At 36.5% G+C, this 18,024-nt stretch overlaps 1 protein-coding gene across 4 annotated transcripts; it reads left to right on the forward strand.

The window, feature by feature from the left end:
* The first annotated feature begins 2,669 nt into the window (after nt 1–2,669).
* On the forward strand, nt 2,670–16,904 carry LOC105047324 (probable protein phosphatase 2C 67). 4 transcript variants are annotated; one of them, XM_073252575.1, is made up of 11 exons: nt 2,670–2,828; nt 2,968–3,780; nt 4,553–4,661; nt 6,993–7,029; nt 9,950–9,994; nt 11,707–11,759; nt 12,262–12,426; nt 14,029–14,112; nt 15,375–15,464; nt 15,578–15,625; nt 16,461–16,904. In XM_073252575.1, exons 2-11 carry the CDS (start codon nt 3,377–3,379, stop codon nt 16,569–16,571), a joined length of 1,146 nt encoding a protein of 381 aa, XP_073108676.1. In that variant the 5' UTR covers nt 2,670–2,828; nt 2,968–3,376; the 3' UTR covers nt 16,572–16,904. The 4 variants fall into 4 exon arrangements, with proteins under 4 accessions (XP_073108676.1, XP_010924512.1, XP_010924520.1 ...); XM_010926210.4 differs by having other exon boundaries at nt 3,218–3,780; XM_010926218.4 differs by having other exon boundaries at nt 3,275–3,780.
* Nucleotides 16,905–18,024: the final 1,120 nt, after the last annotated feature.

Consider the following 18,024-nt stretch of genomic DNA (forward strand, 5'->3'; position numbering starts at 1 on the left):
AGCACCGTCAGGGAAGTCTCGCTCAGCACATGGATCACCACCTCATCCGCCAGGTACATGCGGATGGTACTCACCGCCTGCATCTGTAGCCGTTTCCAATCCCGCACCTCCATGGTGGTCGGCTTCTCATCGCACAAGAGAGCTTCGATCAATCCCTGTTGGATGAGTACGTCCTTCACCCTTGCCTGCCACAAGGAGAAATTGCTCTTACCATCAAACTTGTTGATCTCCATCCTGATTGTTCCTGTTTTCTCCATCTTCAGTCTTGCTCACCACCACTGCAATCTGCGTCCTTGTACCGCCTTGCTCTGATACCACTTGTTGGGTGGATGTCTGGCCAGGACACCACCTCCCAAGATCCTTTCAGTACCACGCGATGCAGCAGGAAGAAAGAAGAAACAAAACAAAAGGAAAAACAATCAAAATACGTGGATCAGCCACAAAAGGGCTCGCCTCCACGGGGCATGCAAACTTCACTATGAAAAGAAAATTTTTACAAGAGGAGACCTCACCCTCAACCCTTGTACACCCAATTCTCTCTCACATGAAGTTCCCCTCACAAAAGCTCTCTCTCTCTTGGAGACCCCCCTGAACCCCTGAAGAGCCTGGCGACCGCTGTCCAGGAGCCTCCTGCTCCTTCCCTCACAGCGCCCTCGCCCCTCTCTCTCTCCATGGTTCGTACGGCGGCGAGAAACCGAACCCCTGAGCCCCTCTCTGTGCCTCACAGGCCTTTTAAAGGCATAAACACTGTTTAAACCTTGATTAGAGAAGGATTAGGAATCCTAAACAAAGCCAAAAAACCCTCCTGACCGTCGGATCAAGACCGGGAGCGTCCTCGACCCTTAGATCGCGCTCCGGTCCACGAAATAGGGCCGTGGACCGCGAGAAACGCGTGGGAAACGCCCACGCGATCCGCAGACCGCGCCGTGGACCACCCGGTCCACGGTGGATCGGGGCAAGGGCCAGCAGGCCCGCTGGCCTGGGCCGGCCCGCGCCGCGCGCCCGCGTGCGCCTGGGCCGCGCGCCCCGCTGGGCCGTGCGCCCGCCTGGGCCGCGCGCCCGCCTGGGCCGCAGGCCCCCCCCCCGCGCGCGGGCCTGGGTCGTGCGTCCCGCGCGCCGCCGCCTGCGGCCGCGCCGCTGCCGTCCGCCGCCAGTCGCCGGCAATCCTCCGCCGCCTCGATTTTCGTGCCGACTTCGAAAGCTCGTATCTCCTCCATCCGAGCTCCGTTTCAGGTGATCTTGGTCTCGTTGGACTCCGTTTTTCGCCGCGAACCTCGCTGTGGGCTCAATGTGGGCTGAATCTCGAGGCGTCAAATCCTAACAGATATCAAAAGAAAAAAAATATTTAAATACAAGATTAATAATGGAGAAAAAAAAGATATATCTAATAAACATAACCGTAAAGAGCTTACATCGCTGTCTTTGAGTGTACTTTATGTGAGTGTACATTTTTTACATATATATTGATATAAGAAAAATCATAAAGTATGGTTGGCCATTAAAATTGCACCAACTTCATAAGCTCATTATTTAGTTATCGATCAAATTCATTATTTTTAATTAATATTTTATATATTAATAATGACACCATAGATCTTAAAATTAATGACTCATGATTAAATGTAGCAACAAAAAGAAGAAAAAACTTCCACTTGTATTTAGAGATATTAGAGAAGTTTCTAGAATAGATCTGGCCAATATGTAATTTTTTTTTTAAATATAGAAATATGATTCTTTATATGAGCACCAGACATTCATCCAAGAAATATTTGATGAGGATTTGTATCCAACATAAACATGGTATGTCATTTGAAATATGCATACTTCTTAGAAACTTATGTATATTTCAAAAAATAAAAATAAAATTTAACTTTCAAATTACATTTCATATTACATGTTGGAGCTAGCTAAATCTATACAATCTGTAATTGGCCCAAGCTTGATCGAGTATTTTGGACCCAACCTAGCCTAATCGGTACAAAATCCTTATCTGAGTCCTTCCAAAATAGGGTGGTCATGTTAGATCAAGTTTTCAAGACTAAGAACCAAATCTCATAGAATCGTTGGTGATCGCGAATTGGACCTCTCCAATTCAATCTCAGATTACAGAAATTCTAGCTCTAAATGAAAAGAATCAGCTATCAGAAACTAAGAGGGTGCTTCATTGGGGAGTAGATATTTGGAATCAGAATGAAAATAAATGACTCCCATTCTAACCGTTTGATTGGAAAGAGTCTCATTTGGATTCTGATTTCAGAGTGGAATGAAAATGGTCCAATCTACATAGAACTTAATCCCTACTCTTCTCTGTGGATTCAAATTTTTATTTTGATTTCGATTTCGATTTCGGTTACAAATCAAATGGTTTGGAGGATTTGGCTATTCTGATTTTAATTCTAAATCATTCTGATTCTGATACAGATTTTAATTTCGATCACGAGTCAAACACCGCCTAAGCATATTATTGGCAATAGACCGTTTCGGGTTGCGGAGTCAGTTGCCTGCTTGGATTTGGCTGATCCGATGGACACTCGGGTTAGGTTACGTCAGGCCCCGTCAGCCCAACGTCGCCCTGGCGCGGGTCTGGGCCGCCCAGCCTAAAGGAGGCGCCCAAGAGGCCGGTGCCCATTAACCCGGTATCCGACCCCTGAGACGTACGAAGCCAGTTGCCTACCCATCATCCCAGTTGTTTCACTATTTCTTTACCATCTTCTGAAGCCCTAAACCTAGCCGGTCTGATATAGCAAACAGGGTGACCGAAAGAAAGGGGGGTAGCCGGAGGAGTGGTGACCGGTGGTTATTTGCCGGTGTTCCACGGTCGAGCTCAGGTAAGTTGATTCCTGTTAAATCTTCTTCTCCTGGCCGGAGTTATATCATCAACTACATCAATGCCGTAATCTCACCGAAGGATATTAAAAAAAAAATATCCATCTAGTGTAGCTGCCTGCTAAATTTCTTATTCTGTAGAAAATCTCTAATCGGCGATATGAACGCCTGAAGATGACGAAATGTATCCATTCATGTGCATGTCCCAATAATACAACGATTCATGCTCTCTCTCTGTTTCCCTGCCTCCCGCCCCCTCTCTCTCTCTCTCTCTCTCTATCTATCTATCTATCTATTTGTGTATGGTTGGAAGTCATTTGCAATCATTTAACGGTTTTTCTTCTTTGGCTCATGTTTCTGGCTTCTTCTTTGGATTGCATAATTCTAACAGGCATTTAGTATTGCTTATTATATATATTCGAGGGCTTTTTTAAGCTGCCGGTGATAGTTGGAACTGTACAGAATTTCCGGAAGAATCATTTATCAAATCCTCATATTAGAGAAAGTCGTGGATTTTCAACTTTCTGGGGTCGAGGAATCATAAAATATTATGGCTGATCATAAACGCGAAGCCGACTCCCAGGATGAATGTTTCATCGCAAAGAGGACCAAGGCCACTGACTTGGATGCAGAAGGTGGGGAAAAGGGAAGGGTTGAGAAAGAAAATGATGTGCTAGAAAGTAACCTGCAAGTTTCCAATGAAACAATTAGTCCAAATGGAAGTAATTCACAGCAAGAGCTTTCTAAGGACTGCAAGAAAGTCGCTGAGATCCCTGAGATCAATAGTGCAACTAAAGATGCAGTCTTGTGCAATTCAGAAACCATACATCAAGAAGTTAGCAAACTATCATGTATTGAAGCTGATGCAGCAGAAGATAAGGGTTCTAGACACACGATGGAGGATGCATGGGTGGTTCTTCCAGATGCAAGCTTGGAATATCCTGGAAGCTTAAGGTGCTTATTTGCTTATTGTCATGATTGCCGCCTTGCTATTCATTTGAATTCCCAGTGTATCCTACTAATTTACGTGATTGTCTCAGTTTCTTGTCATGCATGGTATCAGATGTATTTGAATTTTGAATTGCTTTACTCCTGTTTTTTTATTCTGAAATATTTTGATGGCAGTTTGTGAATACTATGCTTAGGTAGTAATATTTTATGAAATAACTGTTTTACTTTCTCGGGCAGAGATAATATCTACCATTGAAGCATTTGCTCCTTGTTATGTTGCAGTTATCTAACGTGTTTTTCCAACTGCTTTCTGAAACTAGGTACTTACTGGTTGACTGCATATGTTAGTTATTTTTCCTGGATGATTTTTTAAAAAAGTATGTATGCTGAGAGCTCTTGTTACATTTTTAATTAGAATATTTGCTAATTATATGTCATTCCATCTGTCACATTCTCTTCTTTTTTCTTCCTTTTCTTTTCTTTTCTTTTTTTTTTTTTGTGAGGGAAAACTAAATGAATCATTTTGGTGCCACAATAGTTCTTGTTTTTTCGTTTGTCAAGATCTATTATTATTTTTTCAGTTATATTGGTTCTATAACCTTTGTAGCATGCATTATTGTGGTCATGTGGGATGCAGATAACAATCTGCTTCAACATCATGCAGATAGCAATCTGCTGCAATATCATGCAGATAACTATCTGCTGCAATATCTTTTCTATGTTCTTTATGCATAAATTGTGCTTGTGATTTATTTCATGGAAATCTTCTCTACAGATGTGCACATTTTGCAATTTATGATGGACATGGTGGTCGTTTGGCTGCTGAATATGCACAGAGATATTTACATGCAAATGTTCTTGCAGCAGGGCTACCACGTGAGTCGGTGTGTTTGCTTAGTCTGTTTACTCTAAATTTTAACACATAAGTCGTGTTTTTCTCCCTCTCCATCTTCTAGTTTTCTGCTTCATCTCATGTCATGTATTGCTTTAGCATTAAAATATCCCATTTTCGGTACTCATGCCAATTGCAAAATACCAATCTCATGCATTTCTGAATCTAGCTACAAAATTAGCAAAATTGGCTGAACTTATATCTGCCAGTTATTGTAAAATATTGCAACTCAAAATGTTTTACAGAACATCAGTATTTTCAGATCCTCAATCTTTAGCAGTGATCACTGAATAAAAGGTGTCCTAAGTGAGTGCTGCAAGATTGATGGTATAAAAGAGAAGGCATTGATTTTTTGCTAAAAAATGATAGAAGCATAGAACATGGGACGTTAAGTAGAATAGACCAGTGTTACATGGACATGTTATGAGAATTGGATTACTATGTGTCCATGTGTCTAGCTTGGCAAGATGTAAAAAAGGAGATACAAGGATACATAAAAAAATAATTTTAATTAAATTATACATTTTTAATATTATTAAAAAATATTAGAGTATATATGTTATTCGTTGAGGACTTTTCACTATATGCAAACTTCCTAATTTGTTAAGAGATACAAAAAGAAAGATATTTTGCAAAATTATTTCAATATCTACATCCTTGACCAATCTCTAAAAAAGAAAAAAAAATCACTTTCGACATTTTTATGTTGGGTTGAACTCATTATTGGAAGAGTCAAATTAATCCTCTATCTGCAAAACTGGAAAAGAAGAATCTAAGTATCCAAGTGTTTGATGCATATCCAATTTGGATATATGTTTGACAAATATTCTTGGAGCCATGCACGAATGTCCATATAACACAGGATGAAGCTCTTTATGACATACATGTAACACCATGCTTTTTTTATTTATGCTTGTCAAACTTTACCCTGGTTCATTTAAATATTTGTAGTCACTTTGTCACTTATTAGTTGTTTCTTTATCCTAAGTGAGTTCTGCAAGATTGATGATTATAAGAAAATACATCAATGGTTGCTGAAAACTGATAGAAGCACAGAACATAGGATGTTAAGTAGATTTGACGAAACCATTTATGACATAGATGCAGCACTATGCTTCTTCGATCTATGCTTGTCTAGCTTTATCTCTATTCATTTACTTGTTTTTTGTCATTTTGTCACTCTTTAGTTGTTCCTTTGTCCTTGTTTCATCCTTAATGATTGTCAGCATGCTTTCTCTGGACTTTTCTGGAGTTGCATGCAAATCTCATTGTGTACCCTTTCATGGCTTCCATTATATATTTTTTCAAATTTTGTGAAGTGCTCCATGTTGAAGCCTTTTCTAAACTTAGTTGCACCCCATCTCAATCAGCTAAGCCTTACTTTATCTTGAATAAGCGATTTAATGAGTTACTGTTGATCCTTGCAATTCTTAATCTTATTCTTTGAAGTTTTGCGGTACACCAAACCCAATGTTTCCATGAGACCGTGACTGCTTTGCCCATCATTTGCACATTCATCTGCTTTTTTTTACTCGCTAAAAACTGCATGACATTGCTTATCAAAAAAAAGGAGCCCTTCATGACATAACCAATAGTGCTAAAGCTTTTTTTTTTTTAAACAATCCATCCTTGGCAAGAATCCACAAATTTTATATACACACACATACACATACTTATATACATGCATACATATTTTATCATGGTGTTGGAAAGAAGGAGAAGGAAAATATAGACTGTAGATTTCATGATTGTAGGTGTAGATCATCAATCCTGGTAAAGCTTATAGCCAAGACAGAGTTTGCCATACATGAGTGAAGGGACGAACCATGAGATAAATTGAAATTTTATCTATCTTCTTCTATTTCCTTGGTGGCTATTGGGGTTTGTTGCCCCATGATGGTTATGGAGTTTCTGGCTAAGATCTGATAGATATGGGCAACAACTGTGAGAAGCATGGGTTCAATGATGATGGAGAATAGGAAGTGAGAGAATAGGAGAGAAATGAGGTGATGGTGCTGCAGATTAGGTGTCCTACCGATGTCCCCTCACTGCTATGCCCTGTCTAACAGGGATGGTGCTGGTAATCCATTTCAACGGCTTTAAACCTATAGGCCTGGGATCTCAGGTGGTCACTCTCTCAGGATATGCATCTAATGACATGAGATTTTGAATATGCTTCCCAATACTATTTTCTTTTTGTTTTTTAGGTAAATGTGTAGCTCAAAGTTTTATTTATTCTATGGTTGTATTTATTTTGCATATCTTAGGGTATGTGTGGAGCTCGATAATGTTATCCTTTGTGCATTAAAATTTTCCCTTGCAGATGGATGTAAAAGCTGCCAAAAAAGCCATACTTGAAGGTAATTTGAGATCTAAACCTATGGTATTTTTCCTGTTATGTTTAGTTGTAATGAAGGCGTTTGAGATTATTAATGGTTGTCATTTTTGCCGTTTCATAATGCAATGATTAGATGCTGATCAGTTTTACCTTGATGTCTAATGTTATGATTCATTTTTGTTTGCAACTCCATTATATGATGAATATTTGGATAAAAGGTGCTGTTTCTTTTATAGAAACTTTAATTTAGAATGATTTTTGAGTTGAATATTACATTGTCATATGCATGTTTTTGGGGCGTTGATGTGGTAGCTTATTATAGCTTAACATACAGTGCGACATATATATGTAAAATAGCGATGACCTGTGCTTATTTCATATAACAGCACATGCATGTTATGTAGGGATGGTTTTTTGATATTAACTTACATAAACATTCTGCTTGTGCATCTCTTGAAGTTATTAGTTACATGGGGATTGTATATGTTCTTTACATACACAGGGATTATATTTCTTGTGATGCTGTTGTTGGCTATATGTTATGCCTGTACGATGTCAGATAGTTACTTTGGTAAGATAATTCCATTTACTCTCTGAGTTTCTCCTGCAGACATATACCATTTAAGTAGCAATTCCTTGCATCAAGGTTCTCCGTCTTAGTATTGGACCCCATACTGGTATCATCCCATTATAATGTCGATATATGATTCGGTTGTACGGTACGAGAGTTGGTATGGTATGGTATGCCGTACTGATAAGATGCTGGTATAGTACGGTATGCCTTGTCCCGGATGGTATGGGGTGGTATGGAAAACCTAGCCCTACATTGAGTTTGTCCACAAATTACACATACATCTTAGTAAAATGATTAGCCGATCCCAACTACTTTGGGATTAAGGCTTAGTTGAGTTGAGTTTATCTTAGTAAAATGATTCAACCTTTGACTTTTATCTTTAATTTGCTTCTCTTAGTTGTTCGGTTGATTACATATTTGTTCATGTAATTAGGTTTAATTTTAGGTTCTTGTTTGAACCTTAAGGCTCAAAGAATGTTGGGGGAAAGCAACGCATTAATACCATTTTATTCTCAAACCATCTTGGCATTGAATGATCCGAGCAACCATTTCCATAGGTTGTGACTTGGGAAAAGAAAGTAGCTCTCTTGTTCCTAAATCCTTTAGGGACAGAAATGGAGCAAATATGGATTGAATATATGCACATGGTGTTCTAAATATTAGTGTCTGTTTCCTATTGACTGATACGAACGTGAAGCAAGTACCAAGCCTGTTCATTTTGATACAAGCAAAAACAAATACAAATCAGATATGGCTCTTGCAAGAACTTGCTGAATACAAGTAAAAAATATTATCATGTCTGCCAATATAAGTCTGCAGAAGCAATGACCATAAGCAGATAAATTCAGGGAATGTAAAATTAGTTCTCCAACATAAATGGAATCAACAAACTGTATGCATAACAAAAGTGAACTTGCTCATAAGGTTTTAAATCCCGTGGGACAAAGGTTTCTTGGTTTCTCCATGGAATGGGATGCCTCACTATCTCGTTCCGTCCCAACAGTAGTTCTGGTTACACATCCCGTTAGATATCCTCCATCTTTCGTCTCTTCTTCTTTCCTTTCTTTCTTTCTTTTCTTTTCTGTTTTTCTTTCTTCCTTCTTTTCTTTATTTTCCTCTATCTTCCGTTCTTTCTTTCCTTTTTCTTTCTTTTTCTTCTTCTTTCCTTTCTTTTTTTCATTTTTCTTCTTTCCTTTCATTTTTACATTTTTTTCATCTTTCCTTCATTTCTCTTTCTTCTTCTCTCCCTACGAGAATAGGTTTCGGAGTCCCAAGCCTATCCTGGTCCTATTTTCTTATGAGAATGGGATGGGACGGCGGGGGTGCCCCTCATCCCATCGGATGTGAAACCTTGCTTGCTCACAAGTGGAGAATACCAAGTCTAAAGGTTTATAAGAGATAAGTGAATAGCTTAGTTGGTTGCCAATTGCCTAAATTTTTAGACATTTATCATAAAGCACTTCCAGTATGTTTCTAGAGATAGGAGTGGACACTCAGTGAGTTCTGAAATCTATGCAGAATTTGCGTGACAGTTGCAAAAGTTTGAGCACCTTGCGTGAAATTACATGGGCATCTATTGGCGTGCCCTTACATCATTTTTTTGGTTTTTCTTTTTAAGTGGTTGGTGTAGTGGGATCAGTATTTATTTTTAGAATTAGTTGGTGTTGCAAGTGAGCTTACCTTTTATTCACACTCTTTCTATATATGGCATGTTATTGAGGAAATTAAAAAAAAATTAAAAAGTCAGTATCACATGCATGAGCACATGCAAACTCACATAAGCATGCTTAAATGGAGACCTGGCAGGAGCACTGAAGCAGTTGGGGGGCCTGAGCACATAGAATGGGCTCTTAAATGCATTTTTAACAAACTTCTGGTAGGACACTGAAGAGCATTCCTGATCTATTCTAATGAAATATCAAGTTAAATTTGGGAAAACGGGAGAACTAGTTTTCATTTTCTATATATAGGTCCAGTCAACGTTTTAACTACAAACATCATGCATTCGCAAGAAAGTCATCTTGGCATGTCATTAGTTGGTGGTGGGACTGTGGGAATATGAGGAAAGGTGTCTTGGATGTGTAGTATTTTGTATATCTAATGTGCAGTACTTTAGGTAGAAGTTTTACCTGGATTTTATCCTTCTAGGACACCTGTTTCATTACCGTGCAAAAGAAACATTTCAAACCATTGCAAGTTTACTTTTATTGTGTGCTTCTATATCTACTTCTGTTTCGATCTTCCCGTTTTTTGTTTTGTTGTTTACCATAATAATGTATAACATATGTTGTTCTTTCCCCTTCTATTATAAATCATTGTAATGCAAAACTCTTTGTTGCCATCATTAATCAATGTTTTCAATCCACAGGGTTTCGGAGAACTGATGAATCATTACTTCAAGAAAGTGCTAAAGGTAGACCAAAATTATTTTTCTCGAAGAACATTCTCATTTTTTTGCGAATTAATGTGATACCTTGCCTATTTGTCATCTAAAATGCTCCCTGCAGTATATATTTCTATTTCAAGGGTACATCTTATAATTATCAATGACATAAAACTTTCAGCCAAATGTCAGATGTGAAAAAAGGAAAACAATGTCCTAGGGTGACAAAAAAATGCTTTATAGAGTTTATGTTGGCTAATACTTCTTTGCCATGTCTTATCAACTGTCATTGTCTTATTATGACTGAATGACTGCATTAGCCTTCTGGAAGTGCAAGAAATCTGATGAAGAATATTCTCATGGTGTTGTGTAGTGAGTAATCAGTGCACAATTTTGTGCTCATTATCTGCTTAGAGGAGGATGGTGTCTTTGTAACATAGTTGCTGAACTTATTAGCAGTCTATTGATGCTTAACTTTTAAATCCCTTGTTGAATGCCCAGCATGTAACTTTGGGCAAAAAAGTGTCCTCTATGTCTTCTATAGTATGAAACATGACTTAGATGACTTAATATGTCATTGCTAACGAGTATCCTCCCTCCTTCATCCCTGGATTAATCTGGGTATCTTGTCCAAAGGTGTATTCTTTCATATATCCATACTTCTGTGCATTCACATTTAAAGAATTAAGATGTAGTCGATCATATATTCTTACTACTGGTGCAATGGCATTTAAAGAAGCCAACTCCACCATAATACATTACTGAGTCAATTCAGTGGAAAGATTACCTAATTTAAATAGAACCAGGAGGAATAACTATTTCCCCTTTCTGGAACTCTGATTTAGCCACATACTTCTCGCTTGTCCATGTGACTAATTCTTTAGACCTACCTAGCCATTTCTCATTATTACTTAACTCAAAAGTTTCATTCATGTTCTTATCAATCTCCGCATTGGCCAAGTGAACCAAACCCATAAAAATAGGACTTGAAAAGAAAATCTTAGCAGTTAGCACCTTTTTGTTTGAAGAAAAAACTAGCAATTTAAATGAATTGTTTGATACCTGTCGGGGCCCCATAAAACAAGGAGAACGTAATAGGTGCCCATCACTTATAGGACCTTTCCCTATGATCATGTAACACTATCACTCCACAAAAACTAATATTCCTAAATCTCTTCCGACATTCTCTACCACAAATTACTAAATTATGTAGCCATCATTGATCTTATTGGTTTTCTTTTATTTTGTTAATGTTTGGTAAACATGCATTATTCATTCTCATAAACATTTTTCGTCCAACCATTTTTCTCTTTTTTTTTTTCCCTCCCTTTTCTGAAGTTAAAATACCGAAGTGGTAAGGGAATCACTCTCTTCACACACACACAAATCCATGTGGCTTATGATGTATGCTTATCAGCATTGAGTTGGAGCATTTCATTTTCAATGGATACCCTAGCCAAATCTTGTCCGTTTCTCACTGTGATGTATGAAGTTCTACCAACTATAACCTTGTCTATCCACCACCACAATAGTATTATGTCAAGAGCACAAGCAATGCCCTAGTCAATCCTTGACTTTCTATGTTTTTCTTTTTTTAAGATCTGCAATTGTCTATTAAATGCTCTCTGATTTTTAATGAATTTTTTTTAACTATAAAAAATATTTTTATACTACATTTGATTAATATATATATTATTCTAAATCTTACCGTATTCTATAATTTTCTTCTGTAATCTTTTCAGGGTATTGGCTAGACGGTGCAACCGCTGTATGCATTTGGATTTTGGGGCAAACAGTTAGTTTTTGTTTCCTTCATCTTTTTTGTTGATTAGCAAACAGTTAGTTTTTGTTTCCTTCATCTTTTTTGTTGCTTCACCACCCCCTGAACCTTCTCTTACATCAGCCTGAATGATATGCCACTTTTTCCTCGTTTGTTGCTTGAATACTGGTATGAGTACTGCTGTCAGAGATTTTTATGGGACATACATATTGTTGTATGTGTGTGCATGTACATGTGTTGAATTTAAAATGTACAAAGTTGATTAAGTTTCTAATGTTTCTAACAAAGTTAAAATCTTTGGCACTAGGAAGAATCAAATAATTTATTTAGAATAATCAATTTAGTTTTTGTTGAAATCTTTCTTTGCATCATTATCGATCTTAAAGTTTGATATATTTATATTGATTGTGGTTCTTAAATGCATTCTTTTTTCATGAGCTTAGTCATATTTTAAATTTTATCTGATCTTTCTAATATATTAGTCAATATTTATCCGATGTAATGTCAATTTGTCTAGGTTTTAGTTGCTAATATTGGAGATGCTAAAGCTATATTAGCACGATCAGCTTCTGCTGATGAATCCCTTAGTCTCTCAAATGAATCAAGATCTCCATTGAAGGCCATTGTTATGACAAGAGAACACAAAGCTATCTATCCTCAAGAACGTGCTCGCATTCAAAAGGTACGAACTCTGTGTTCTGGTTGGTCTTTCAAAGCGATAACTTGTTATTCAAGTGATTGTTTAGCATGTTTGTCATTCTGTCACAAAGAATTTCTACGTAAAACTACCATAATCAATGTTCATTTTCATTAGAAATATTCTGCATATGTTTCTTAATCTTGTGGTTGACATTCACTATTTATCAGCTTATGCAAGGAGGCATACTGCATAGATAGTATTAATCATACCAATCAATTTGTAGCATTCTGTTAAGTTTAAGAACTTTTGTTTAAATCCATATGCCCCATTACTGAAAATTTATTCTCTATGTTGAGCTGGACTCTTAAGCTTGTTCGGTCTGACCTGAATGAACAAAACAAGGTCTCATGTTCTACCTAAACCTCCATATTCCCCTATTTTCGTGCTGTCTACTTTTCTTATAGACAAATTAAACTTTCTTACCTTTTGTTCTAATAAAATGTGAACCTTCTTTTCTGAACATTACTTGTAGATGGTACATATTTCATTTTTCCTAACTTTTTCCCTCAATTTTCTCCTATGTATCCTAACACTTCTCTTTTTTTTTTTTTGCTTGTTTTTAAATTAAATTGATTCCATATGGTTTCTAATCTTGTTTTTTGACCTGTTGGAAACTTTGGTAAAATGTTTGCCTTGGTCCAGCGATAGATCATATCAAAGTTTTTATTATTCTGACTTTTCTCCTCCCACACTTTCTTTCTGAACTATCGTTGCAATAACGTGTATTCCAACATAAAGTTTTGCCAACAAGTTGCTTCAACTACAAATGGGATCCTTGTCTGGCTCCCATAAAAAAGATCTTTGTTTTCTGTTTTCTTGCATCCCTTCTAATGTTTCTGTGTTGGCCATCAGATTTTGTTAATGCCTCGCTATGTTTTCGTTTAACATGAGCCATTGTTATCTGGTTAAGATCTAGTAAATTGTTACATGGTTCATCTTCCCCTAGAGTATTCTCATGCCTGTATTTCGTGATGTTTGCCTGCTGATATGAATTATTATAAGTTCACCTGCTTGTTTTCTCACAATGAGTTTCAAATAAATGTGCCATGCTTTTTTAAGTTTATGTGAATGTCAATTTACTTGAAGTGGGAGCAGGGAAATGACAGACACAGAGTTTGAACTGGGCACTAGGAAGTGTCTATTTAAAAAATAGAATATAAAAATAATGATAAAATAACACAAACTTTTGATGATTGCTCTTTCAAAAAGAGATAACAATGTGAAAAAATTTGGAGTCAATTTTTGTGAATACTTATTAGAAGCATGTTTATCAAGATGCTTGATAGAGGATTGGCAGGAGCACCTGAAAGTGATTGCAGGTGCATCAATGAGAATGCATTTGCAGGTGGAGTTGCCTAGGTCAAATGTTATGGTCACCAACAACAAATTCTAGGCTTGCTAATTATTTAGTAAGATCACATATAAAATTATTGATATTAACTATTTTTTTTTCTAATCACTTTTAATTTTGTGAATATTCACTTGATGTTTGTAAATATGTATCTTCAAGTATAAGATGGATTAACCATGAATATGTGTTATTTGATGTCATTGGATAATAATGTCTATATCTTGTTTGTTTAGGCTGGAGGTTCTGTTGGTCCTAATGGACGACTGCAGGGTCGCCTTGAGGTTTCTAGAGCCTTTGGAGATCGTCAATTCAAGAAGGTTGCCTTATGTTAATTTCAATTACTCTTTTGAAATTTTTATACATTATGAAAAAATCATCCTCCATAACTCTTGTTTTTCGTCCCATTTTGGGTAAGTGATCATTTGTCTTTAATGAAAGGTAGAGAGATTACTAAAAAGATCTGTCATAATTCTTCTAACTTAGATGGCTTCATAGATACTCGTCATTTAAGAACGTTGCTTTTATGTGGATTTAGTCATGACTTCAAGTATTGGAAATTTTCACACCATGCTGGCAAAGTTTACTAGTTCAAGTTTGTTAATCTTCTTTCTTCCACGTGTGAATAAGTATCTCATTCGATGCTTCAGTTCACTTGCATATGCTATTCTATATTGTGGTTTGCCATGCCTTTTTAATCTTTCCCCTGAATCTCGTGCTATGTTATCCTTGGTGTTCTAGCTCTAGAGCAATGATATACAGAAGTTTATCTTTTATAGGTAACAGAATATTAGATATTTGAGCAAAGCTTCAGCTTAATGAGTATTGCATGTAAATATTAACATGGACACTATGCACTGTTAGCTTAATGTATATAACTAGTATAAAAATGGATGAAGCAGTCTTCATTATATTCCCTTCACAAGCTCAAACATGACATGACAACCTTCCATTGTTGGCACTCTTGTATTTATGTGTCCTTAATTTTTCTGGTAGAATATCATATAGGTATCGAACTTTGACATGGAAACAATTTTTCACAAAAGCCCTTGACGTAGAGAAGTTTCTTTATAATATAGATGTGTTTGTATATGTGTATATATATCATATACTTCTAACTGGAAGCAGATTCTTCTTCCACACTTAGTGGGTGAAGGCCATGAGACTGGAACCTAAGAACATGCATGTTTCCACTAAAATGCATATACAATATAGGTATCAGAAGCTACTATAATCAAGGTTTGAATTAATGTGGTATGGTTGCATACGAGTTATTTCTTGGTATGGTACATACCGTGGTACCCCATATCTTCTCAAGGTTTATCCAAGATTTGATATATTGTAGTACGGTAAGGTATGGTACACTCCATATGCATCAGTAAAGGGAGTTTGGTTTTTTAAAAACTTGGTTATATTATATGTGCATGTTAGTACTAAGACCAGGATGAATTAAGATCTGTTGACAATCATGTAGTGCTCTATAAAATCTATGCCAAATTCAAATCTTGCTTCTATTATACAATGTCAAAATATTCAAATTACTTGATACTTACATTGCCGATATATGACATTATTTGTGCAGGTGGGGGTTATTGCAACCCCTGATGTTCATTCTTTTGAACTTACAAGAAGAGAGCAGTTCATCATTCTTGGTTGTGATGGACTGTGGGGGGTATGTGATACGTTCTAGAATCCCTCATTCTACCAGTTACAGAATTGTTTTGGTGGCATATGATGACCCAATAAAATTTACCTTTTAATCTCAAATATGGCTGCAACATTCAGGTTTTTGGACCAAGTGATGCTGTTGATTTTGTTCAGAAACAGTTAGAGGTAACATTTCATTACAGATGTTAAATGATTATGGAGCAGCATTACTGTTTTCTTTTCAGGACTGCCATTTTTTCAACTTCTAGCTGTTTTGTTGAAGCACATGGAACAATTCTCCTTTCCATTTGGCATATAAATAACCTTTGCAACTGAATGATGGCTTCCGAAACACAATATTTGTGAGCATACTGTTTTATTTTTACAGGCATTTTCTGGATATTATTTGATACATCTGTGGGAAGTTTTGGTAGTTTTTCTCATTTGTGAATCATGGGTCATTGAAAAATATTGGTAAAAAATTACATATGATTCCAAAATATTTGATAACATGACCAACCAGATGGAGCAAAACTCTCTGCCACCAACCCTGTACCACAAAAACAAAAAGAAAAAAGAAAGGAAAAACAACACCACCACTGCCAAAAGGGGGGGAAAAAAGAAAAAGAAAGATATCATAGAATAATCTATATCATTTTTTACAATGAGATTCCATACTTGAACAGGTGTTATATTTTACCCATCTTAGAACACAATAAAGGATAGCTACAGTATTCTTGCCCCAACTTTTTCGCGGCCCATAAAGGAGTTGGGTTCATGTTTGTAGGAATTTGTAGGTTCTTTTGCCTTATGGAGGCAATTGCCTGAGCTCCAACCATATGCCTACTACCTCCTTAGGACATTGCATATGTGATCCTTGCTTGTATTAAAGTTCTAAATAATGGCATGCTTGTTTGGCTATGTCTTGTCGTTAAATTACTTGCTAATATAGTTTTCTTTTCTAATATGCAATGCTGTGTAGTGGTAGTTAACCTTGGCATTATAATCATGAGCTTCGCAGGAAACATCATCCGCGACTATTGCAGCCCGCCGCCTTGTGAGGGAAGCTGTTCGTGAAAGACGCTGCAAGGATAATTGCACAGCTATACTCATTGTGTTCAGGCACAATTAATTGATCCATACAGCATGGTTGGGGAACAACTTTTCTTTGTTGTGGCTAATTTTGACTAATGAACCCATCGATTCAGTTTGTAATCCTGAAAGTGCAGTCCAGTAGGTCCATTGATATTGTACAATAGAGGAGTTGGTATCCTTTTTGATTTAAGGAAGTAGATAGCATACTTTTTTTAAAAATATATCAGACTTATGTTAAAGAGACGCTATGAAAGTTACCTTGTGATTATGAGATAAGTGTCACATCCAAGTGTGAGATAGGCGCCCCAACTTACGTCGTGCTACTGTTGTGAATTATTTTCATTATTTAAGCCTACCATTCTGTCTCTCATCTGGTTTCTTGATGTCCATCTATATTATTTGTTGATGTACCCTATTATACTCTTATTTGTTGCGTCCAGTTTTTAGGATCAACCTGGTACTTTATTCCGATGATGCTTGTTTGATATTACTGTGCTGGCATTTGGTTTAGACAACTGAGCTCGGGTGAGCTAGGTTTAGTTTGGCTCAATTTAAGAGATTTTGTGAGAGTTTGAGATCATTTATATACATCTGTTCCTTTAATGTGTTTTTTTTTAATGAAGCACAACTAATAAATAATGCTTCTCATTTTAGTGAGAGGCCAGTGAGAACAAACTTTTCCTTATGGTTCGCTGAACCAATGATGACCAAGCAAAATGGGAAGCAAAAATAGAAAAAGAAAAAAAAACAAACACCAAAACATCCTCGGAGAGAAGATGCACTTTGTTAACACTTGCGATAAAATTTTGAGAATAAATTAATCTCAGCAACTGAGATGCTGGGACTTATTAAAACCTGTTCCCAAAATAATAATAATAATAGTGGTAATGTAGGCACACTGTACGTTGGATATGGGACTGACAAGTTTGCACGAATGAGCTGGTCTCGGCATGCGAATTGCTGGGACTAGTTAAAACTTGTCAAATATGAATCAAGACTTGGCGTAAGGTAAATTTTTTATGCATGGCAGGTAGTGTAGAAAATATAACTTGGAGCGTACCATTTTGTTCAATTAATCTATGTGGTCATTATTTTTTAATACATATTTAATATTTATAAATTAATTTTTTTATTTAAAAATTTTATATGATGAAAATATATATTTTTTTAATAAAATTATAATATCCTATGTTCATATTATGACATCATGTATTTAAAAAATTATAATTTTTATTTATAAAATTTCATGATACAATGTAGGATGTCGTAATATGCACAGGATGTTATAATTTTTTTTAAAAATAAAAATATTTTTATTATATAAATTAAAATATTTTATATATTAAAATATAATATATGGTCAAAATATGTATATTTTTTTTTTAAGAACAAAAATATTTTTTTCGTATGGAAAATGCATGCGTGCATCGGCAAATGATATCCGCAGCTACGCTCTTTGAGACCTGCGAGGGATATGATGCGCGGGTGTC

The sequence above is a fragment of the Elaeis guineensis genome, chromosome 2, assembly GCF_000442705.2.
Source record: "Elaeis guineensis isolate ETL-2024a chromosome 2, EG11, whole genome shotgun sequence".
NCBI lineage: Eukaryota > Viridiplantae > Streptophyta > Magnoliopsida > Arecales > Arecaceae > Elaeis > Elaeis guineensis.